The sequence below is a fragment of the Zonotrichia leucophrys genome, chromosome Z, assembly GCF_028769735.1.
Source record: "Zonotrichia leucophrys gambelii isolate GWCS_2022_RI chromosome Z, RI_Zleu_2.0, whole genome shotgun sequence".
Taxonomy (NCBI): domain Eukaryota; kingdom Metazoa; phylum Chordata; class Aves; order Passeriformes; family Passerellidae; genus Zonotrichia; species Zonotrichia leucophrys.
In genome coordinates, this window is record NC_088200.1 from 50544516 (window position 1) to 50566694 (window position 22179).

The 22179-nt window shown below is 37.0% G+C and overlaps 1 protein-coding gene across 4 annotated transcripts in view; it reads left to right on the forward strand.

Moving 5' to 3' along the window:
- The window catches only part of HABP4 (hyaluronan binding protein 4), a 40785-nt gene that overhangs the window by 1472 nt on the left and 17134 nt on the right, over positions 1-22179 (forward strand). For all 4 annotated transcript variants that reach the window (XM_064735523.1, XM_064735522.1, XM_064735520.1 and 1 more), the window contains 5 exons: positions 9671-9818; positions 10595-10756; positions 13095-13178; positions 19874-20042; positions 21577-21747. In XM_064735523.1, the coding sequence (XP_064591593.1) occupies positions 9671-9818; positions 10595-10756; positions 13095-13178; positions 19874-20042; positions 21577-21747 (734 nt within the window). The remainder of the gene's footprint in view (positions 1-9670; positions 9819-10594; positions 10757-13094; positions 13179-19873; positions 20043-21576; positions 21748-22179) is intronic.

Sequence of the window (22179 nt, forward strand, 5' to 3'; positions counted from 1 at the left end):
CATCTGCTTGGGGAAAGAGGGAGTCAGTTGGGTTTTGTACTAGAATGTCCCTCACAGTCCTCTGGGCAGCTGGAGGCTCTGTGGGCTATAGCTTCTTGCATTTGGAGCTGATTGCTAGTCTTAGTGAGTCTGATTGTTACTACTTACCCGGTATTGAGCTTCTGGTTGCTGGATTCAGTATCTAAAGTACCTGAGAACTGGTGGATTGTTTCCAAATATTGAGAATCTTTGCACAAAAGATTCTGGTTTCACACTCTTGAATTGTAAGTTCCCGTTCTCCTACAGGAAGCAATGAAGCCTAACACGCAATCTGTTATTAAGATATTTTCTTCCTGTAGTAAAAGCTCCTGTTAAACTCACGGTAATGGTACTGTGCGTATTAATGCCCTAGGAAAAGGCTTTTGAATTAGGTTGTTGCTCCATCAAGTTGTTGCCAGTGTTGCCAATTCTATTGCTTAGGCTTACAGTCTTACACGCTTCCCAACAGCAGATAGTAGACGCATTTTTAGCAGTTTGTGGAGCAGAGAATCTTCAATGCTAAATATGTGCTGGATAATGAGCACCTTTGTAGAGGAAGATAAGTTTTCGCTGTCTTGATGGGCAGTTATATGAAACTAGTCTTTTTGAGATTTCTCTGCTATTATGTGAGTTAATCTCGTAAGACCAGTACTCAGACTATAACAGCTTCTTTTATTTAAAAGTTACTTTACTGTGGCTGTCAACAGAAGTTGAAGGAATCTGCTTAGTGAACATCAGAGTCTCAAGTTTTGATGAAAAAGTTCTTGAACAAGATCTGGTGGTTAGCAGTAACTTACCATAGTAGTGTGTGAAGACAATCCTTCGCCTCCCACTTGCCCATAGTTGTCACCATTCCTGGCAATACATAGTGGCTCTGTGGCTTGTCTTTGACTATTCTCTGCAACCTTGGTTGCAGAAATTTCTTGTTAATGCAGAAATTTATTGTTAAGAAATCTCTTTTCTCATTCAGAGACAACAGGCATGTGCACCTTGTTTCAATTTCCTGCTGATTTAAACTGCTGACTATACTACCCTTAGCGAAAGGGCATTAAGATCTATTTTAGGAGGAGTTATTTCTCTTCTATATTTAAAAACACACTTTCTTCTTTAAACATAGCATCTGTTTGGGATTTTGTGTGTTTGTCTTGGGCTCGTTAGGAAGTAAGGACTATAAAAGTACAGTGCTTAAGATGCTAAACCAGTGCGGATAGTCATGACTTGGTCTTGACTGTGTTCCTCATTTGAATGTGCTGTGTTAGTGAGTCTGCTCTGAATGGCAGAGAACCCTCTGAGTTAGGGTGAATACATAAATGATGATGTAGCCTACAAATGTTAAGCAAGTGTCACATTGAGTAAAAAATCTTGAGGTTTTTTGGATGGGAGTGGGTCAGCTCTTTATTGGTGCCATACAAAGTTGGTTTGTTATGTAGGGTTCAAAACTTCTATATTTTATATAAGATTCAGGGCGCTATCAACTTGACAGTTGAGAATGACCAGCCTCCTTGCACTCCCACAGTTTGGCATAAAGCTTCTAAAAACAGATGGGTTATTAGAAGAGTGCACCTCAGTTTGGGGAAATAAATAATATTGATTAAAATTACTAAATTGTTAAACTAATTGCTAAACTTTTAATTAAAAAAAGAAAAACATACAAATCTTAAGACTTTATTTCTAGACTTTCTTAGTGATTTTTTTCCCCCCTGATTTTGGGCATAACTACCCCTAACTTCATTCTACTTTTAGTAATTAAAACACCAAAAAATAGCATCTAGATCCACCAGACTAACAGAATCAGAATCTAGTGGTATTACAGTTGAAATGATGGAATTCACTGTCTCATACTAGTGTTTTTGGAATCATCACAGAATAGGGTTGAGAGGCTATGTTGGAAGGATGGTCTGGTCCAAACTTTCCTAGGAAAGGCAGCCTTGAAGACCTCCTCTGCCACCTTGTTGAGTTGCATTTTGAAAGCCTTCTGTGTTGGGGGTTTAACTCTGAAAAGGTAGTTTCAACATAAGGTAGCACCAGAAAGAAATTCTTAACACAGATGAAATCTCTTCTTGTGCAGCTTGTCCCTACTGTACTCACTTTCATGGGACTCCTTGTGAAAAGAGCCTTCATCACTGTAGCCTTTCTAATACCGGGGTACTGTGATGTGTCTTATATGAAGCCTTGTCCTGGGAAGAGGACAGTCTTTTCTCATAAGGCAGACTCACCAACTTTTTCATAACCTTCACAGCCTTCTTTTGGATATTCTGCAGCCTGATCATTTTCATAATCCTACTTTGGACCCCTCCAGACTGTTTTATCTAGTTTCTAGGGTATTTGCTTGTTTGGACTACAAAAAGTCTTGTTAAGTTTCATGATTTTTGTTTTATTCTAGTATTATTTCTTAAGCATATAGAATCTGTGAAAAAGGGTCTTTCTAAAGACTCAAAGCACATCTAGGCTTCTATCTTGCAATATAAGGAGTTTTGCCATAGTCAGAGATTTTTTGTGGTGGTATGTTTTAGTGTTTGAGTGGAAGATTTAGTCACAAAGTTCTGTAAGGTAGGTTTGTTGTTGTTTTTTTTTAAATGTAATTCTTCACTGAATTTTTCAAAGCAGGTTTTACTAAATTTCTGGAGATAATTTCAATTTGAAGCAAACCTCCTGAGAGGACTTTGCCAGAGAATGCAATACTTTGAACTCTAGAATCCAAACTATTTATTATGAAATGGCACAGCTCTAAGGAGATGACTTTTTAAGCTTTGTTTTTTATGGAGAAAATGGGTTCTATTTCACTGTCTACCAAAACCTATACTTTTGACCTTAAAGGTATATTTTTTTCTCTTCTCTGGACTGTTGTTTTGTGATTTTTAGACTGCATTAGCTGAGGATTGGGTAAAGACTGGTTGCAGGTGTTGCAGCTCTTGTAACTGCACCACTCGATGTTAACTCAGTTCATTCTTACCACAGTGACCAAACTGCATTTGCCAGCTCTTTATGCAAAAGGCTGAGTTGCAGAGCTTGCATTCTTTACCAGTCCAGGAAAATTCAATTTGTTGATCCTGCAGTAATACTCTCTGTTCTTTTGAAATCTCTAAACCTTTGTTGCTAATACTTCTAAAAGGTTTTCTTCTTTCATATACATATGATGACTCTGGTAACATTTATATATAGTTCCTAAATACTGTGCTTTTGAGTTTCTAGCTGTGGTTTTAAAATGGTGTGGAATTTTCTATGGAGTTTTATCTTATATTGATTGTGATTTTATTATTTTTTAATAGTTTATCCTGATAGCATTCTTTCAACTACAGTGCCATAAGGATTGTCTAAAGGAAAGATATGGTAGGCAATTCTGAAATTCAGCAAGTACTGGCACGCATGACAACAAAATGGCACAGGATGGAGTCTAACTCCATGTGTCTCTTTGGTGTGTTGCTTGCAATAGCTGAAGCTATTGTTTGAAGTTTGGTATTAGTATCACACACATTTAAAGGAAAGAAAGTGAAATTGTTTTTGGAGTCTTAATTGATTTACTCTCTAAAATATAGCAAAATAAGTGTCTGAGTGAGAATACATTTCCTTTTACTAATACCAGTTATGAAGTTTTGTTGTAAAGAAAGATTAATTGCCTGTGTATAAGTTGTTAAAGAAGTTTATTCACCCTAGGCTTCCTGCAGCTGGCATCCAGTTTCGGGAGAAAAAACATTAATAATTTTATGGTATTGCAACAGGTACAGCTCAAGCTAGGTGCCTCACCAGAGGGATTTAGGGTACAAAATCCCAGGTATTTCTTTGTTCTTACAACCAATGCTCCTATTCTTTGCACACTTCACCACCTTGCATGCACATCTTACTCCAATGGTGGTTTTTGTTTTGGAGTCTTCTTGTTCATATCACATTCTTTTTCTGTAGCTGTCTTTATCTGGATGGGTTGCAGGTTCGGATGATAGCCATGACTTCTTAATCTTTTAGTTTGCACTCGTCTCAGAGCCTCCTTTCATTGTAGCTGAACAATAGTAGAAGACTCATTCAGCATTTCAAGGTCAAAGTTTGCAGCTTGTGGCCTAAAACTTCAGCACTTTGCTTGTGCTGAGCAAAATTACTTAGATAAAAGAATTCAGCTAACTAAGCTCAGTATATAACAGTCTTATATAACAGTAGTTTTTATTAAGGTTTCCCACTATTATCAGAAAGAACTCATGAAGTTTTTCAAAGCATTTAACTGCTATCCATGTCACATGTGGTGTTATATACAAGTAACAGGCATAATATCCTAAAGCTTTAACAGCAAAGTAAGTACATGGTAAGGTGGTATGTGACCACTTCCATTTAGGTTCTAATTTGGATTTCTGTGAAAATACCTTAATTAATACTTCAGTAATACCATTGCATTGATTTAGCATGCTGATATGTGACCACTTCCATTTAGGTTCTAATTTGGATTTCTGTGAAAATATCTTAATTAATACTTCAGTAATACCATTGCATTGATTTAGCATGCTGAGTCAACCACTGATCTCCAAGAGGTTGATCCTAGGTGTAATTGTTTGCCAAACACTAATCCTGTTGTTGTCAACCTTAGATGTTGGGAAGTGCTGTTTCCCAACATTGCATAATATCCTAAAGTATACTGCTCCTAAGCTTCAGGACATTATAAACCTATCTGACTACAAGTTTGAGTTATTTTTTTTTTTTTTTTCATTTTGTTGGAGCCTTTTTATGAGCTCAGGAGTATACTACAGGAATATTATCTGCAGAAATATTACTTTCTGCTGAAGCAAGGGACTCTCATTTTTTCCATAGCATACCCATTGCATGACACACTCCAAAGGCTTACTTAGACTCAGTATAAATAGTGGCACTTGCTGATCGTGTCACCACAAGACTGCTTTTGCTAATGCAATTAGTCTGGCCTCTTGGGTCATCAGCAAGGGTTGTAGAAGTTTAAGTGCCTCAAAGTTTCTCACTAATGCATAGCCTCCGTGTTTTCCATTTGCATAGTATGGAGATCCATTGGTCAACAGTATCAGATCCAAGGTCTGTAGAGGCTGATTTTACTGATCTGTCCATAAGTGGCTGGAGTGAAACACCTCATGGCAATCATGATACAGCTCACTGTTGAAAAGAACAAATAGTAGAGCTGCTGAATTCAGCATCCTTTTAAAGTAGTAATAATTAAATTAATGATTTTAAATTCATAACAGTTCATTTTTTGAGGGGACAATTTTTGTCTATAATATTGTTTAAGCATCAGTTCTACTTTGTGTTACACAGTTATGTGATCAATAACTACTGTTCCTTTTACAACTTGGAATATCCTTTCTTTCTCCAAACTCCAATTCCTCTTTCTTTGCCTTGATAGCTTAACTGCCGTAGCCCTGGTAGTTAGGTTCTTCAGTACCCTACTGTGCCTAAAAAATTCCTCACAGTTGTTTTCTTTGTTACTTTGTTTGGTCAAGATATTTCTACCATAGCCTTGGACCTATTTTGGGTCTGCTTTGTCCTTTTGAGGTATACTGGGAAGAAGGATAGTCTTCTTTCAAAGCTGGAAGGGGTTTCCTCCCTTTTTTTTTTGTTTTGGTGGGGGGTGGTGGTAGTTGGTTTTTTGTATTGTTCTTTTTTTTCTTTTTTTTTTTTTTTTTTTGTTTGGGTGGGTTTTGCTATTTGTTTTTTGTTTTATTTATAGATTAAGCCCAAGCATCAGTTCTGCATTAGCGCTGATTTTTCTCCACAGCTTTGTGACCATGGTTTTCAGCAATTCTGGTATTTTTAGCTCCTTTTGTATGTTTTTGGTGATCACACTCCTTCCCATAAAGATTAGATCTATCCATTCAGGTAACAAATGTAATTCTGTGTCTCAGGTCTGTAAGAGGTCTCTTTTTATGCTGGGGAGTCTTCTGTCAATGTGACCCTTCCACAAACACTGTTTTTCCAGTTTGTTCTTTGTAAGCAGTTACCTCTCTCAGCTTGTGAATTGCATGCCAGCTACCACTGTCACATCCTTACATTAGGAAGTGGGAGAAACAGCAAGGTTTCTGCTTTAGTGTATAGTCTCTGATAGCAGTTGCAAGCTGGGCTCCTTGTGGTGTTTGTCTGAAGTCAAGGCTTTCTACAAAAAAATGTTTAAAATGAAAAATTTAAAAAAGGTGAAAGCACACTCTCTCAGTACAGGCTAGTGAAGAAACACAAAACCTAGAGATACCTCTTTCCAAGCAAAAGTCTCACTTTTTGAGGATGGATTATATAAGATGGATTATATAGATGGAGAAACTTGCTGAGAGCTAGACAGCAACACTGGAAAGACAGCTAGATTTTGCTGCATTATTTTATATCCATCTGTTAATACACAGATATCCAGTTTCTGGGAAACCAAACAATGCAAGTTATAAAAGTATAAGTTCTGCTTTTCCAGTAGCCAGTTCTGTGTACATACTTATTAAAAACAGTTCTCTAGAAAGTCTTTTTATCTAAGTGCTGCAGTGTTAGCAAAAGTAATACTAAAAGTGAAGCATTATTGTGGGGAAAGTGAAAACTGCTTAAGTATGTTTGCTCTGTATGATTTAGAGTTTTAACAATATCTCTCATACAACTGAGCTTTTTTCTTTAGCACTGTCTAGTTCTAGCACCTGGTAATTTTAGTATTTACAGATTCTTTCCTGCTAATAATAGTTCAGTTGCTTCTTCTGGGGAAAAAAAAGCTAAGTCTGTTGAAACACAGATCTCTGTTCTGATTCCTCAGTTTAGAAAGTAAAGTGATAGGCAGCTTAGCCAACAGACTGGGCTGATGTAGTAACAATCCAGGAAAGCTGTGGTGAAGTAGGGAATGGTGGGACACATATTCAGGTGAATACAGATTACAGATGTAATTTTAAGACACAGAAAAACCACTTTAAAGAGAGGCTAAACTAGGTAACTAGGAAAGAGTGATCTTCAGTTTTCAGAATTTTGTTTGTAAGGCCTCAAGTAGACGATCCACAGAACTCTAAAGCTTTTTTCTTTTGTGTGGTTTTGAAGAAAACCTGCTTACCAGATTATATAGACAAGCAAGCAGACAAAATTGGCGTCTGTTTGGAGAGGTAGTTATTAAGCAAGCATTCAGAATGTACCCCAGTTCTTTGTCAGTGATATACAAGATGGCTCATGCTTTGTCTTGATTTTGTTGCCTTGTTTTATTGTCCCCCAAAGGATAGATGGCCCTTGGGCTTTGTGAATTAAACTGAGTCTGTGTTAGGACATAGCAGAGGATTAAAATTGTGGAGCTTATGCTATCACTGCTGCCAAGCTCCAGTCTGGTTTTATTTACATGCAGAGCTGAAAGCTGGGCTGTCTTTTTTAACTGATTCACAAGCAGGTCACATGAACTTTTGCCCCAAGGGTGACTTGTCCTACTAGAGAGAGACAAGTGTTGCATACTGCCTTAATCCACTATTTCATGTCTGTCAAACCAATTAAAGATGTTTTTGTGGCACTTACTACTGTATAAAAGACTTTCTAGTGTTTAAAATACATCTGCAGTAAATGAAGCCACCTGTTAAAATCAAAGTGAGAGAGCATGGCACTCAAATTGGAGTAGAACACACAGCTCCATCCAGTACGCTCAGTGCTGCTGACATGTAATATACTGACATGTCTGGCAAGGAGACTCGTTTTGGAAGTTGTTTTGAAGTACTTATAAGCAGTACTGGCTGACAAAATGAGACACTATCTTTTTAAAATTACTTCTGCATTTTCTTTTTTTGGCATTGTTTTGCTAGTTTGAAGGAGCTCTTTGAACCTCAAGGTGAAATTGAGGTTAATAGTAAATATGTAGGGGTTCTGACTACTGCATTCTTGCCAAAGGAGTCTTTTTAGAATAATTGATGCTTCAGATAGCCAATGAGAGAGGATCAAAAATAAATAACATCATAGTCTTCTATGCATTTTTGTGCATTCAGATCCAAACAAAATAACTAAAATGAGACCAGAAATTAGTAGTAATTTTCCCAAGCAAGAGTCCATTTAGAATTAACCCTTACATAGCTGGTAGTGTAGTTGAGATGTGTGTAGAGCAGATGTTTCCCAACAGCATGTACTGTTCTGTATCATCTGTAATTTTGCTTTGTGTTAAACTGTCCTGATTTGAAAAGCTTACTCAGAAACTGATTTCAAAAGTTGTCCTATATGGAGAGATTACATTGTAATTTGGGTAATGCAAATGTGCTCAGTGCTCTGAGGGTCGAGTAACTTCAAACCTGAGAAGAGAGAATTACTGGAATGTATTATGTCAGGTGGTTTGTAGTTTAAAGAAAAGCAGAGCTGGAGTTGCTTCTGTACCACATATACTATCTTCTCTGTACAAATATGACTGTTCTTACTGCATAACAAAAAGCTTTATTTACTACATTCACCAAGTGGATAGTTCTTTGAAGCTTTCTCTTTACAAATGGTATTAGATTTCATCCTCACCACCTAAGCTTTGATCAAAAATATTCTGATGTGGGCATTTCTCTGGGGCTATGAATTAATTTGCATATTAATATTGTGACATAAAATGGCCTTTTTTCTCTCTATGTTCTAGCAACAGAGGTAGCCAGGACTGTCACTTGTCCACTAACCTGAGTTCAGTAATCTGCTCAGCATTCCATGGTAGTTCAGTACTTCTTGTGGGAACAGTAGCTTAGATCTGAGACCAATCTTCCTGTTCCTTACTTGATTGACTTACACTGTTGGCTGAGAAAGTTGTTGGTTTAAGTATAGAGGCTTAGCAGACAAAATGGCTTGCTTCTGGAGATCTTGGTCCCAGAGGGAGAACAGAATTTGGGAAAATGGGAAAGGAGGCATATAAAGAACCGTAGGTCTTCTGCTAGATGTATACAGGTTGAGTGTAAAACTTCAGGTTTTTTCTATTATAATTCACAATTTCTTTTCATTCATTCTGCCCAATCTGATCCTCCTCAACTCCAACAATGGCTGAACAAAACTCTAAAATCCTAAGTATATTTTATCTTAGAATATGCTTATGTTCTAGAATCAGTGGTGTTGAAGTCTTTCTACTTACTGTTTGGGTCTCTGCCAGCTGAACTCAGTGACCTTTAGTGTCGCTGAATGCTTCTTTTCTCCACAAAACAGCAGTGTGAGGAGGTGACCCTGTGCTGGTTGCTTGATACTGTGGCCATGAGCTTAGAGGACCCGGAGGCTTACACTTCCAAACTGAGCTCATCTGGCAGGAGGTGTGTTGGTTCACAATCAACACCTATCTGTAAGGGGTCCTTCTCTTTCCCTCACCTTCATTGCTTCTGCTGCCGTCTTTTAATTAGTCTTTTCCATTGAAGCTTCTCCACATCATCCTGTACTATGCTTTCATGATCCTTGAAAACATGAGAGAAACAGTTTTTGTTCTCCTTCTCTGTGACTTGTGAGCAAAATGAGATTTTTCTTTAGACTGTATTTTCTAGAAATCTCTGACTTTCAAAGCCCATAATATTTTGCAGGTTTATCAACACAGAAGGTAAAATAAGTACGTGTCTTTCAAGCAAACAGTGTCTGGCAACATTAGCTATAAGGAGTTTTAATGTTCTGGTGGATTTGGGTTTGGATGTGTAGCCAGCTCACTTCAGTCAGTAGTTTGGTAAATGCAATTGTGTTACTATTGAGCTGTCAGTAATCCCTGCGTGTGTTTGTATAGGCCCAAAGCGAGTACCCAGGCAGGGAGAACAACAAGGGTTCAGTAACAGAGGCACAGAGGGAAAACAGGACAAAACGGAATGGAGACCATCTTTCAGGGAATACCGTCCCTATGGAGCACAAAGACAAGTGGAATTCTCAGTGGAACGGTATGTATCCTGCAGAGAGAAATAAGGTCCCTCACAGAGGGATATTAGTGTGCAGGTTTTTTTGCAAGACTACTTACTTCATGCCTGTAAGAGCTGTAGTTTCACCTTCCTTGGGGGTTGAATTGGTACATTTTTTGTTGAAGGTTAGCAATATAAGGCAAAACTGAAAAATGTAAAGATCTGAAAATGTACCCCATAGTCAGCAGCATATTTATAATGTTAGTTTCCGAGCTCACATACCAAGCCTTGCAGAACATGTAAGAGGTTGCAAACTGGAATTTACTGCTTGGACAGTGAATGCATGTTGATTTTTCTTTTTTTATAAATATTAGCCGATTCCACCTAGCCCTTTAATGCTTCAGAATGTGGCTGGTCTTACTTTATACCATAATAGTTGATATTTAACAAGTTGTCTGAAATTTTAGCAGTTGCATATAAGTATGGGTTTAGATGGTGGAGCTATTGCATATAAAGTTGTGAAGACATGACTGTTTTATAATGTTTTCTTTAGTTTCTGTAATGTTTTCAGTGTAAATAACTGCTGATCCTTCTGTTTGTGTGCTGTAATAATTCCTCTAGAGTTCAGTTTGTCCATTTTCAATGACAAAACCCAAACAGCTGTAGTGTGTACTGTATAAAGATGCACTCTACAAATTGTGCTGTAACTGTTATATACTGATGTATCCCATAGCTGCACAAACATAACAACATGATTTTTTTTCTTCTTCTTAATTGTTCTATAAAAACGAAAGTCTGACTAATTACCTTCTTCTTAGACCAGTGGAAAGATCAGACTATGAAAGACCAATAAGAGGCCGTGGTGGGGGAAGAGGCAGAATGAGAGGTAGAGGAAGAGGTGGTGGATTAATTGGAAGTTTTGATGGATTTGACCAAAGAAGAAAACGTGAACCGGAAAGACAAAGTGGGAATGATAAAACGTAAGTGTTCTGTATGCTGTTTCCTACTTCATATACAAGTAAATAATAGTCAGCACTGCAATACTCTCTTTTAGTTATTCTGTTCGCTTCCATATCCAGATTGGCTGGCAAAAAGTCTGTACTGGTTTTAGTTTGAGGTCATAAAAAAAGGCAAAAACCTCCTTAACTCATTGAATTTCACACCTCTCTAGAGGTGTGAAAGCAGATGACAAAAAGGGTGGAGGTGGACCTCACAACTACAGAACAATGACAGATGGTATGAGGTATGTCATATACTTGTGCCCATCATAGATCATAATTTTCTGTGGCCTAGGTTAGATCATCATTTTCATCAGTTTCATGTCCATTTTGAGCTTTATAAGCATTGCTTTCTATTATTGTTGTAATTAATGTAATTTTACATTTTTTTAACTTGGCTCCTTCATGATGGTGAGATTAAATTGAAGCAAAGGCATGATGTTTGTTCACTTAAGACAGCCAGAATTTTTTGACTGGAGTGGAGTTTTCTTTTAATGGAAATAAGTTATTATTTTTCTCAATAGTCAAGTAAATGGTATTTAAAGGAATTGCTCCAAAATGCTAATTTTAAGATTCAAACTCTGTTACTGGGTTTAAAGTCTGTTGTAGGAAGGAGACCAGGACACCAGCTGGTTCATCACAGGTCCAACAGGTCCAGTTTATTGAAGAAAGTATCAAACACTTATACAGCAAATAATAACCTTATGAATATTCTGTAAGCTAAGCAATCTATTGGTTAAACTATGCCATGAACTCTTCCTCATTCCTTAGGGGTTACATCTCTCTTTTCTCATGTCTCTTTCACTGTTTGTTATCTTACTACAGCTAGGCCCAAGGACACGCTATCAACACAGGTGCAGGACTTGGAATTAGCCACGGTTTTGTACTTTTCCAGTCTTTAGCCAGCCAAACTCCCAACAAAAGTCTAGTCTTTTTCTGGAGTTTTATGGATAATTTGTAAATTGCAAAATGGTAGTACATTTCAGTGTGGTTCTGAAGGTAATATTCAGTTGACTGTACCATGGAAGTACATTTTGAAGTGATAGAAAAATCAGTAGCATAATGTGATTAATGGCCACTTTGAGGTAAAAAAATCAGGACTTCTCCATTCAGTTCTGTATATCTCTTAGGGGTACTGATTTCTGTTCAGATTTGTGAAACCTCACTGATTATGTTGGCTTTTATCCATTCTTTGTACCTAGCAATACATTGCTCTTTCCAGTAGCTTTTTTCTCTTATACATCTAGAACTCTTTAATTGAAGGCTGGTAAAGGATGGAGAAAAAGTAGTGCCTTGAACTTGTAGCAAATATATTTGGCCACATACACACTGATTGACAAAATTGTTTTAAAAAAATATTTTAAAATCAAATCTAGTTTTAAAAGTCAATGGATTCAGACAATCATGCTGAAAGTTTGAAAAATATAGCCTTTATATGTAATAATTTTTGGGTCTTGATACTCCAAATTCTTCTGAAAGTTGTATTAACTTCTCTCCCTCCTACAGAATTTCATATGAAGAGTAGATGGTTTAGGTACCCTGGCTTTTCAAAGAATCAGCTAGGTTAACATTGTTCTGAACTGATAGTTTTCTGCTAGCTTGTTTTGCACTATCTTCTGTAGGATATCAGGGAAGGCTTTATAAACTTACAAGGTATTTATTGGCCCTTACATATTTTCTTCCTAGTTGAGGTGGTTTTTTTTGGGTTTTTTCAGTTCAATAGCATCAGAACTTCTACCAGTGTTTTCCTGTGATATGGTAGAAGTGACATAAAATTAAAGTTCTCTGAACAATTCTAAAAGCATGCGTCTGTGTCCTGATTGTGGTAATCATGCATTGAAGCTAAAAGGTGTTAATCTTAAATATGTATGCCTGCTACTGGAATGAAAATAAGTTCCTGCTGTCATTTGACAGTGAATTAAAGTCCATTTTACAGAAAATACAAACTTTAATTCTTTAAAAGAAGCAAAAAGGCAACTCCAAATGTCAGTGTTATACTGACAATTAATACTAATCATGATTATTATGCATGATGGAATTATTTCATCTTCCTACATGCTTTTATTTTTTTAGCGAAATAGGATTTTTTCCCAGTATTCCCAAAATATACTTGTTAATTGCTCAACTAGTCACTTAGTATATCTTTCTGCTTATGATCAAAGAGTTTTCCCTTTTTTTTTTCCCTCCTTACCAGGGAATTGTGGTAAAAGAAATAATGTATTGATTTGGGTTTTTTTCCAGTGTGAGTCATGAAGATGATTGTTTTGTTTTGGGTTTTTTTGTATGTATTTTGTTTTGGTTTGTTTGCTTACTGTTTTAGTGGGAAGGAGCAGACTGCATCTATGGAGGAGACCGTGGAAACTCCTGAACAGCCAGGGACATACGAAGAAGAGCCTCTGAGCAAGTACAGACAAATATTTTCTGTCTAAATACAAAGGAAACAATTAACTCTTGCTGATGTACTTGTATTGAGGGGCACACTTGAAATGTGAACTGTGAAGTTTTGCTAGTGCATATATTTAAAAATAGAAAAACTTTGTGTTGTGTTTGTGAGTATGGAAAATATGTCCCTCATTCTGACTAAAGCTTGATTTATACAGCTGGAAATTGCATTTAATTGCACAGTGATGCTTAACTTCCTAAGATTTGGTGATGATTTAAGGAGGAGCTACATATGTTTTTCCTTTTTCACTTCTCTAATTTGTAGAAACAACCATGCTTTTTGTTCTCTGACAAGAGATATTTGAGGTGCCCATGCAATTGTACAAACACATTTAAAATATGCTGAGCTATTCTAAGTTTGTATTCACCAATCACTAATATCATGCAGATATCATCAATTCTTGAGAGGCCATGATAGAACTTGGAAAAAATTTCTGGAAATGCCATGAGCCTTAAAATAGGGAAACTGAGAGAGAAATGTCCCCATTGTCTTGTGGCTTTCATTCTAATCAGTGTCACGGCAAATAAATGAACACTGGCATAAGAAAACTAACTGGACAGTCTTGTCTAAGTAAAAGATGGAAAGAATAATTAAAGAGCATATGGTGCATATCTCCTAATGAGTGAAAGATGGTCAGTGCAGTATGTCAACCTCTTTTGTTGCCTTTTTTACTTCATGGAGCAGCTCCAGATATTAGTGATATGGGTTAATTTATTAATTATAAAGCTAACTAGATGACAAAACCTGTTTTATATGTTCAGGTTGTTTAACGCTGTCAGATGCTCAGTTGATATAACTTTGATTCTTTTAATTTTAGAGTAGATTTTAATATGTAGGTGAAGCTGTATATCCAGGGGGAAATCTGTCTTTGAATGACTTATGACTGAAAAAATGTTTTTAGGTTAATTTAAATCAGATGGGCAGTGTAGGTACAGTGGCAAAAATACACTGTATTAGCTAAATATGAAAATAGTTATTCAGCTTTTTTAAAATTTCAATTTTGTCAGTTGCTGGTACCTTTGTTTCCTGCTTGTACTTGTTTCTACTTCAATTCAAGCTCTTTGTAGATATGTCCTGATATCTGTTCATTTGTAGAGCTTAAGACATGAGAAGTGTGTACAGTGGAAAAGGCCTCCAGCAGAATTTGCCAGTTATCTTTAACTCTTTCATCTTTCTTAGAGATCACTAGATATTCAGTCAGACTGGGAGTCTTTCTGGAGATTTTACTGCTGTTCTTATTTTTTTTAAGATTAATTTAGGCATAGTCCACTGAAATTCAAATTATTCAAAAAGCAAGTAACCTACAAGCACAAAGTTCTGCACTTTCTCAATGTGTACTCCTTTCAGGGCAACAAATACTGTCCCGAAGGCCTACAAATCTATATACAAAACATGAGTTACATAAATCTCCCTGCACTTAATTTTTGGGGGAGTCAGCTTGGTGACCCTATGTATTTTAAAAGAGGAGATGCTGTGTGAATAGTGCCTAGGTCATTAGGGATGGTTGTATGGCATACACCTTAATAAGATGGAATTGTTGTTGTTTTAATGTTTAAAAGCTGAAGCTGGTAGGCTATGGTGTTCAGGCTTCAGGATGTCCTTAGAGGTCTGACATGCTTAGGTTGCCCCTGCTGTCCAGATAACACAAATTAGGCTACCTTCTGCTTTTGCTACAGCCTCAGTGTTATACAGGGTTGTGTGTTTGCATGGGCTGCTGCTAGGGTCATTCTCATTTTGACGCTAAAATGCAGTGACTGCAAGGTAACCATTTATTTTCTACTGCTTTATTGCAGTTGTGTGCTTGCATTGAGAAAGAGATTGGAGACTTGGGGTTGTTTCAGCTCTCATTCTCTTTCTAGTCTGAAGTTTCCATTTAAAATTACAAGTAAAAAAATGTATTCTTGGAAGTTGGGAATAACCTGTCTGCATGAAGGTGGTGTGGAGCTTTCTGATGTGGTGCTGGCTAATTACCATGCAGCTCTGGAAAAGAGGTTCTGTGGGTTTCTGTGACTTATGGGGTCTTCCCTTTAAGACTCTGTTTTGCTATTCCTGAGCTTCTATTTGCAGAGTATTGCTGGATAAGAATTTCTTTTATACTTGTGTGATGTAAGTCAAGGTGTTTCTTCCCATATCCTCAAATCTTGAGTGCATCAACAGTTTTTATCTCTAGTTGTTATTATCATCCCAAACCGCATGCTAGTATAGGGGGCTTTTTTGCTGCAAAAGCAAAACTAACCTTGACCCTGTATAAAATACATAGGTAGTGCAGAAGTATAAACTTTCCTCACAACTGCTTTTGGTTGAACTTTTCACAGTTTAAACAATGTAACACACTTGTGTTGGCCAATTCAAATTAGATTTTTTGGTTTCATTCAGTACAACGCATGGGCTAATCAACTGCTGTTCCTAAAGGTATTTGTAGAGCTTGTATTTAATCTTGTGGGGTTTTCTTACTTTTTTATGCATGTGATAGTTTTTCTTTTTGTGGAGCTATGTGTCATATTGGTTATTTAATAGGAAGCTTTAACAATTTATCTTCAGTGTTTTGGCTATTTATCTCATTTGTTTATTTGTTTTGTGGTTTGTTTTTTGTTGTTGTTTAATGGTGGTATAAAGCTTTTCCTGGACCAGGCCAGAGTTTCATAAGTATTTGATTGAGTGTTTTCTTCCATAGTAAGTTTGTACAATTGTTCTTACCTTATTTAACTTTAAACTTTTCTATAGCTGGTGATAATGCTCTTGTAAATAATGCTTAGTGGGAAAGCTTCTTGTCATTGACTTCTTGATAAAAGCTAAGCATTTGCTTTGTGCAGCTGAATAATACAAAAACTGATCTGAGAGAGACCTGCTGTCATTATTTTTAGTATGAAAATAATAGGTGAATAGCTGAGCTAAATGGCATTCCTTTCCATTTACCTTCCTTCTGGCAAAAAGCAAAGGTATTTTGTTTTATTGTATGCACAGCAATCAAGGCATAGTTAAGGGGTTATTGTTGTCCACTGGAGACACTGAAGCAGTAGGAACTATTACTGAAGGCTCTCATTTAGTGATTTTCTAGGACTTTCATTGTAAATTCAGTTTGTTCATGTCCAGAGGTTATGTTTAGTTGTCTGGCTGGCAGTGTTTTGTAAGCATGACTGCTGGTGTGCCAAGGAGCTTATTAAGTTGATAAATGAAAATGCACACTAAGCAGTTACTAAAAATGTATAACGTTAGAAGGTAGAAAGTAATATACAGAATGCATTTCTATTCTGGCTTGGTGCCCAAAATAACTTGCTGCAATTAAGTTTCCATCCAAAATGTGGTATGCAAAATGTGGTAGGTTTTTGTTGGTGTGCTTCACTCATAGGTGCTTCCCCTTGAGAGTCTTGACATCCTAAAACAAATTTGTACCCTAATAACCTAGCAATTAAAACCATCCTTTGGAGTAAAAACCAAAACCATACTTTGCAGTTGCAAAAACCAAATATTTGCAGCGTAAATCTGCAAGTATTTCCTTTGGAACTGGCAAGTGGATGTTTTTGTTGTATGTATATTTTTGAAAGGAATAGCTGTCTTTGCTTTTTGTGAGGTCAAGTTGCTGTGTGGTCAAATGTCCTTGTGTTTTCTTATGATCATAGCAATTCAGACCTGAAAGGGGTCTTTTGGGCCCAAGGCATGATCAATTTTAATTGTTGCGTCTGAAACATGTCCAGTTCATTTTAATGTACTCTGCTACTGGAGATTTCAATGTCCCCTGATGGTCTTTCTAATACTTAGAAAAATAGAAGCTGCTATGTTAGTTTTTTTTTTCTCCTGGATTTCTTGCCTTAATGTAATGGATATGCAAAATTGTTTTAGCATTATGTACATTTCCTTTGCACATCTTTAAAGGATTCCCCATTGTGCATCAGGTGTTTCAGACTTGTGTCTTGCAGCGCTACTGTGGACTTCTCATCTGTTCCCATGAGAAAATTCAGTTCAGTTGAGATTTTGTTCCACCCTGCCAGCAATAACAGCTGTTTCAGGCAAAACTGTTTATGTGGCTCCTTATCATACGTACTGTGTTGTTGAAGAAGGAGCAGATACTTGAGTGCAGTGCTCCTCCACAATCCAGGAAGTTGAGGTCCCTCCTTCAGAGCTTCTGCCTTGTCAGTGGTTCTTTCTATGTTTGGGTGGCTGATACTTTTGCCTGAGTGTACGTATTTCTAGTTGTTCTTGGGACTTTCTGGTGATTGTTGTTTTGGTTGCTTGTTTTCAAATCACTGGGTCACTTTAGCATCTCATACCACTGAATCAGAAGCTGTTCCGTATTCTTGAATACTTGCACTATTGCCCTTCTTTTGGGCAATCTTTGTGCCACAGAAAATGTAGTAAATATTATTTTACACTGTTAAACTCCCATTTGCATTCTTGGCTTGCTTTTGCAAATTGAAATATTGATAGCTAGTTCTCAAGTAGTTTTTGCTGTCAGTTCTGCATCTTTCTGCATCTCTTGCGAAGGACTGAAACATTGTGTCTCTAATGTGGTGAAACGTTCATGGAAGAGGAGGAAAAAAGACTTCCAAAATTCAGATATGCAATTTACTGAGATACGGCTTAGGAAAAAATTAAATCAATCAAATAGAGACACTTTTATTAGTTATGTTTCTCTTTAATTCCTCTAACACTTATTCCCAAAACTGAAGCTTCAGATAATTGATCAGAAGTTGTTTGGTCTCTTACTCTCGAGGACAACAAATTGAAACGGTTTTGGGGCTATGTGTTCTTAGTGCTCTTACAGATGCAACAATATCTGTTGGTGTTTTTTCAGAAGTAGCTGCTTCTTTCACCAGTATCCTTTTTATGTAACTCAATAAACTATTTTTTTTCCCTGGCAGTCCTTCTAATACAGTTTCAGATCATAATGAGAAGGGAGTGACAGACTGATTACCAGTCTTTTAACCTTGAACACCTTGAATTTCTGGTTGATAAAGCTGGAATTTTCAAAACAACAGGGCATAAAGGCATGTCAGAGAGGCAGGCATGTAGTGCAGGACTTCTGTATTCGTTATTCTTCTGTGAAGTGAATTTAGAACTAACTTATGTTAATCCTAGAACTAAAATCAAGGGTTGCTTTAGTGTTCAGTTCTGCTTCTCCCTTTCATATGCTGGGTGTTTAGAAAAATACTGTCTGATTTTGGCAAGAAATATGAATGCTTTGGTGCAGAATCTGGTAAGAAGGACTAGGCCTGTTCCCATATAGGCTAGTTCTATACAGTACAGTCCCAAAAACTGTGTGTATTCCAATGAGTTGCTTGTACAACTTTGAAAACAAAATACACACAGTCACTGATTGTCATTTGACTCTGCATCTGTCCATGATAAAAAGTTCCAACTTGCACCTAATAAACTGTATATTTACATTGGGGAAATTACAGTTTTTTGGTAGGACTGTGGAATTATGACTGAATGCAGAAAACCAAATCCATCATTCTCCCACAAGACAGGTCCTAATGAAGGGGCTTTCTAGAAAAGTCATTGTTAGGGAAACACAGTCAACTCCAACTGCTATTGTAACACATAACAGTTTTCAATGTAAGGAGAAATGGTTTCTCAAGCATCTTGGAGTAATCAGTGTGGGCTTTCCTGTACAAGTCATGGTATTTGACTTGTTTATGCAGCAGACAGTTGTGGTGGTGTAGGAAAGTGTGCTCTCCCTGTATGTGATGCTGGTTAGTAGGTAATAGCTTTCTGTAGGTATCATTAAATGTATATCTGTAGTATTCTAAAACCTGGTGTCCTGGCCTGGCCTGTCTTGATCAGCAGCAGAAAAGTGGCAGAAGAGTACTTAAGCATGATCAGTGGAAGGGAAGTTTTTTTGCTTATGTAACTTGTCTTATCTCTGTGTATTACAGACATAAAACCTTCTGTCTTTACAGTTCAAAAATATGCAAGGCCGCCTCTGATATATTCTGTATGTTTTTCTAGAACATATAGTTATTGTACTTAGTGATGTATGATAATTTGACTAGGATTAGTCTGATTTTGCCAAGTGATAAATACTGTCTGTTGCTACATCTGACAAAAAAATTCAAGGAAGCATCTTGTGAAATTAACAAAGGAAACGTTAATAATTACCTGTAAGATCCCATGGTGTGATCATCATATGGTGAACATTTTTGATGACTGAAAGCTACACTAAAAAATTAATTCACCTCATATTGTCATTGTGCAGTACAAGGCAATGAAACCATGCAATTGGTGTGTTTTAAAACTGCTCTGTGTGGTTTTTTTTTTGTTTTTTTTTTTTACTGTGGCTATATTTACTATGGGTAGATCCACTATTAAAATGTAGGGTTAAGAATATGCCAGATCAAAAGGCAGAATGATTTGTCTAGAATCTAAGTGCTTGAATTCAGGATGAGACTGGATGAGTACTAATACAGGAAGCTGCAGACAGCATTTGTTCATATGATTAATTTCAGAGTACATAAATATATACTCTTAAGTTATGTTAATATGAAAGTATCACATGAAGTTACTGTGAGGAGTAAGTGAAATTGACAATTTGGTGGGAAACATTCTAAATGTTTTGTTTAGTATCCTTACTTTAGTAGTTAAATGAGGTAAGTGCTCTTGTTTATCTTGTTGGTTTTTTTTAAAAAGTTTTTTACTCTAAAACTGTGAACTTCTAGAGCTGCTGAAGGAGAGCCAATGGAAGAAGTGATTCAAGAAATGACATTAGATGAGTGGAAAAATCTTCAGCAACGGAATCGACCAAAGCCTGAATTCAATATCCGGAAGCCAGAATCCACTGTTCCTTCCAAAGCAGTGGTGATTCACAAGTCAAAATATAGTGTCGATGTAAGCACTGTCTCAGGAATTCTGTCAACCTTCCTTTATTGCCCAGGGATGGGAAACTGTCTCTATTTTTTTTCTACTAACTTTAGTATAATTGAATGGGCAAGAGAACAATATCTAAGCTTTATCACTGCAATGACACGTGCCCCAAAACTGGCTTTAAATTGTGTGACAATTGTCTTTGTCTGACATCATCCCCCCTTTTTTCTGTGCAAATATGTAAAATATCAAGTTGTTCTACCTTATGGCTCAGCTGCTGCCACCTGTATAGGTCTCTAGTAATGCTGCTAGAAAAACTTGGCTTATGAGTTTAATACACACTTCTTTTCCTCAGTTTGAATCCCGCTTAGCTTGCTTGCCAGTATGCACTTGTGTGTATCATAATATGCACTTGAAAATACGAATTTTGGATTTTTAGGGTGTGGTTTTTTGGGTCCTGCTTCTTAGAACTAACCTTGGAGAGCTTGTGGTGCTGTAGTGTAAACGCCTCCCAATTTCCTCTTAAATTTCACTCCATAATGTTATTTAGGTTGAAATTTCATGGAGAAGTACTGAGGAGAGAGGGGAAGCTTCTTTCAGTTTCTAGCTTACTTAGATTTCAGATTTTGGGGGTCACAGAAGTATGTGCATACAGTCTAGCATGATGGAATTTTGATCCTTGAAGTCTACATGCATTTATGAATATGTACCTCTTCTCTAGTTATAATAATAATCTCAAAACTTGCTTAATCACTTTAGATTGTTGAGTCTGCCTTCTTTTTAATGAGACTTTTTAGGTCAGAGTTGTCATTATCCCTTTTTTCTTTTCTGAGAGGTAGTGGTAGGGGTGGGGAGATACCTTCCACAAATTCTGAAGAGAGCAGGTATGTGTTCCTTTTGCCCGTAAAGTTTCACTTCTGGTAGTATCAAGAGACCTTGTTAAAGTGAACACAGAACAGGAGCTACAGGAACTGTGTAACATAGGCAGGTGAAATCCCTGAATTAGACATTGAATAAGTGACTCATCATTGTAAGGGATGAGTTAGCATAGACTTTATCATTACTACAGTCCTCATTAGCTATGCTGGGCAATAGTCTGACATGCACTAGCTATTAGGAACACATAGTTAAAACCACAGTGATCTCATAGCTGCAGGCATGTAGGAGGAATACATCGATTAAGTAGCTTTGGTATGGCCTTTTATCTATTATTTGGACATGACTGTGGAGTAAGCAGCTTAGGTCTGATGCTCTAGTCTCTTTGAAAACCTCCTAGATTTATATTTCTGACAAACCTCTTCAGTATTATGGAGTTGGTATGGAAGCTTTTGCTACCAGGAATCTCTGAGCCAACAAAGAATGCATTTCCCAGCCATTTGGGAAGCTGCAGTTACCTCATGTGTGTTAAAATCCTGTAAAAGTTAAGGGCTGTCTTCTGCTCCAGATGCTATCTTGGTTCATCTGCTGCTTAGTCAATAATATAAGTGTGAATATGTATCTGGGAGGGGAGAAGCTCATATATGGAAAACTGTAGACTTTAACCAGATCTTCTCTTTAGTTGCAAAAAGAAGACTTTGAAGATAATTCTCATGTCTTTCGAAAACCAGTGAATGATATAACTTCTCAGCTGGATATTAATTTTGGGAGTCTTCCTCGCCCTGGCCGTGGATCAAGAGGAGCACGAGGTGGTCGTGGCAGAACACCTGAAGAGAGAGTACCTCGACCAGAAGTAATGGATTTTGTGGTGGTTGTTTTGTTCATTTGGGGTTTTTTTTGTTTGGTTGGGTTTTTTTTCTGTTGTTGATGGTGTTTGTGTGTGTCCTGCCCCTTTTGTGTGGAATTTTGATCTCTGTAGTGATAGACTTGTTTTTAATTCCTGTCTCATAGTATGTTGTCATGCATATTGAGTTCCTGTCCCATATTATGTTACTTGAAATTAAATACCGATTCAGGCTCCCAACTTTTAACACATGCATTTCAAAAGGTCTGATTACTGGATGCTCTAATGGTAACTAGAGAAAAGGATGCAATTAGTTTTGATATAAATTGGGAAGTAATTAAAATAACTAGAGGCTTATATCTCTTTGAAAAAATTCTGTGATACAGTGATACTTTGTTTACTAACAGTGAGATCAGTAAATCTGTGATCCTACAGGATGAT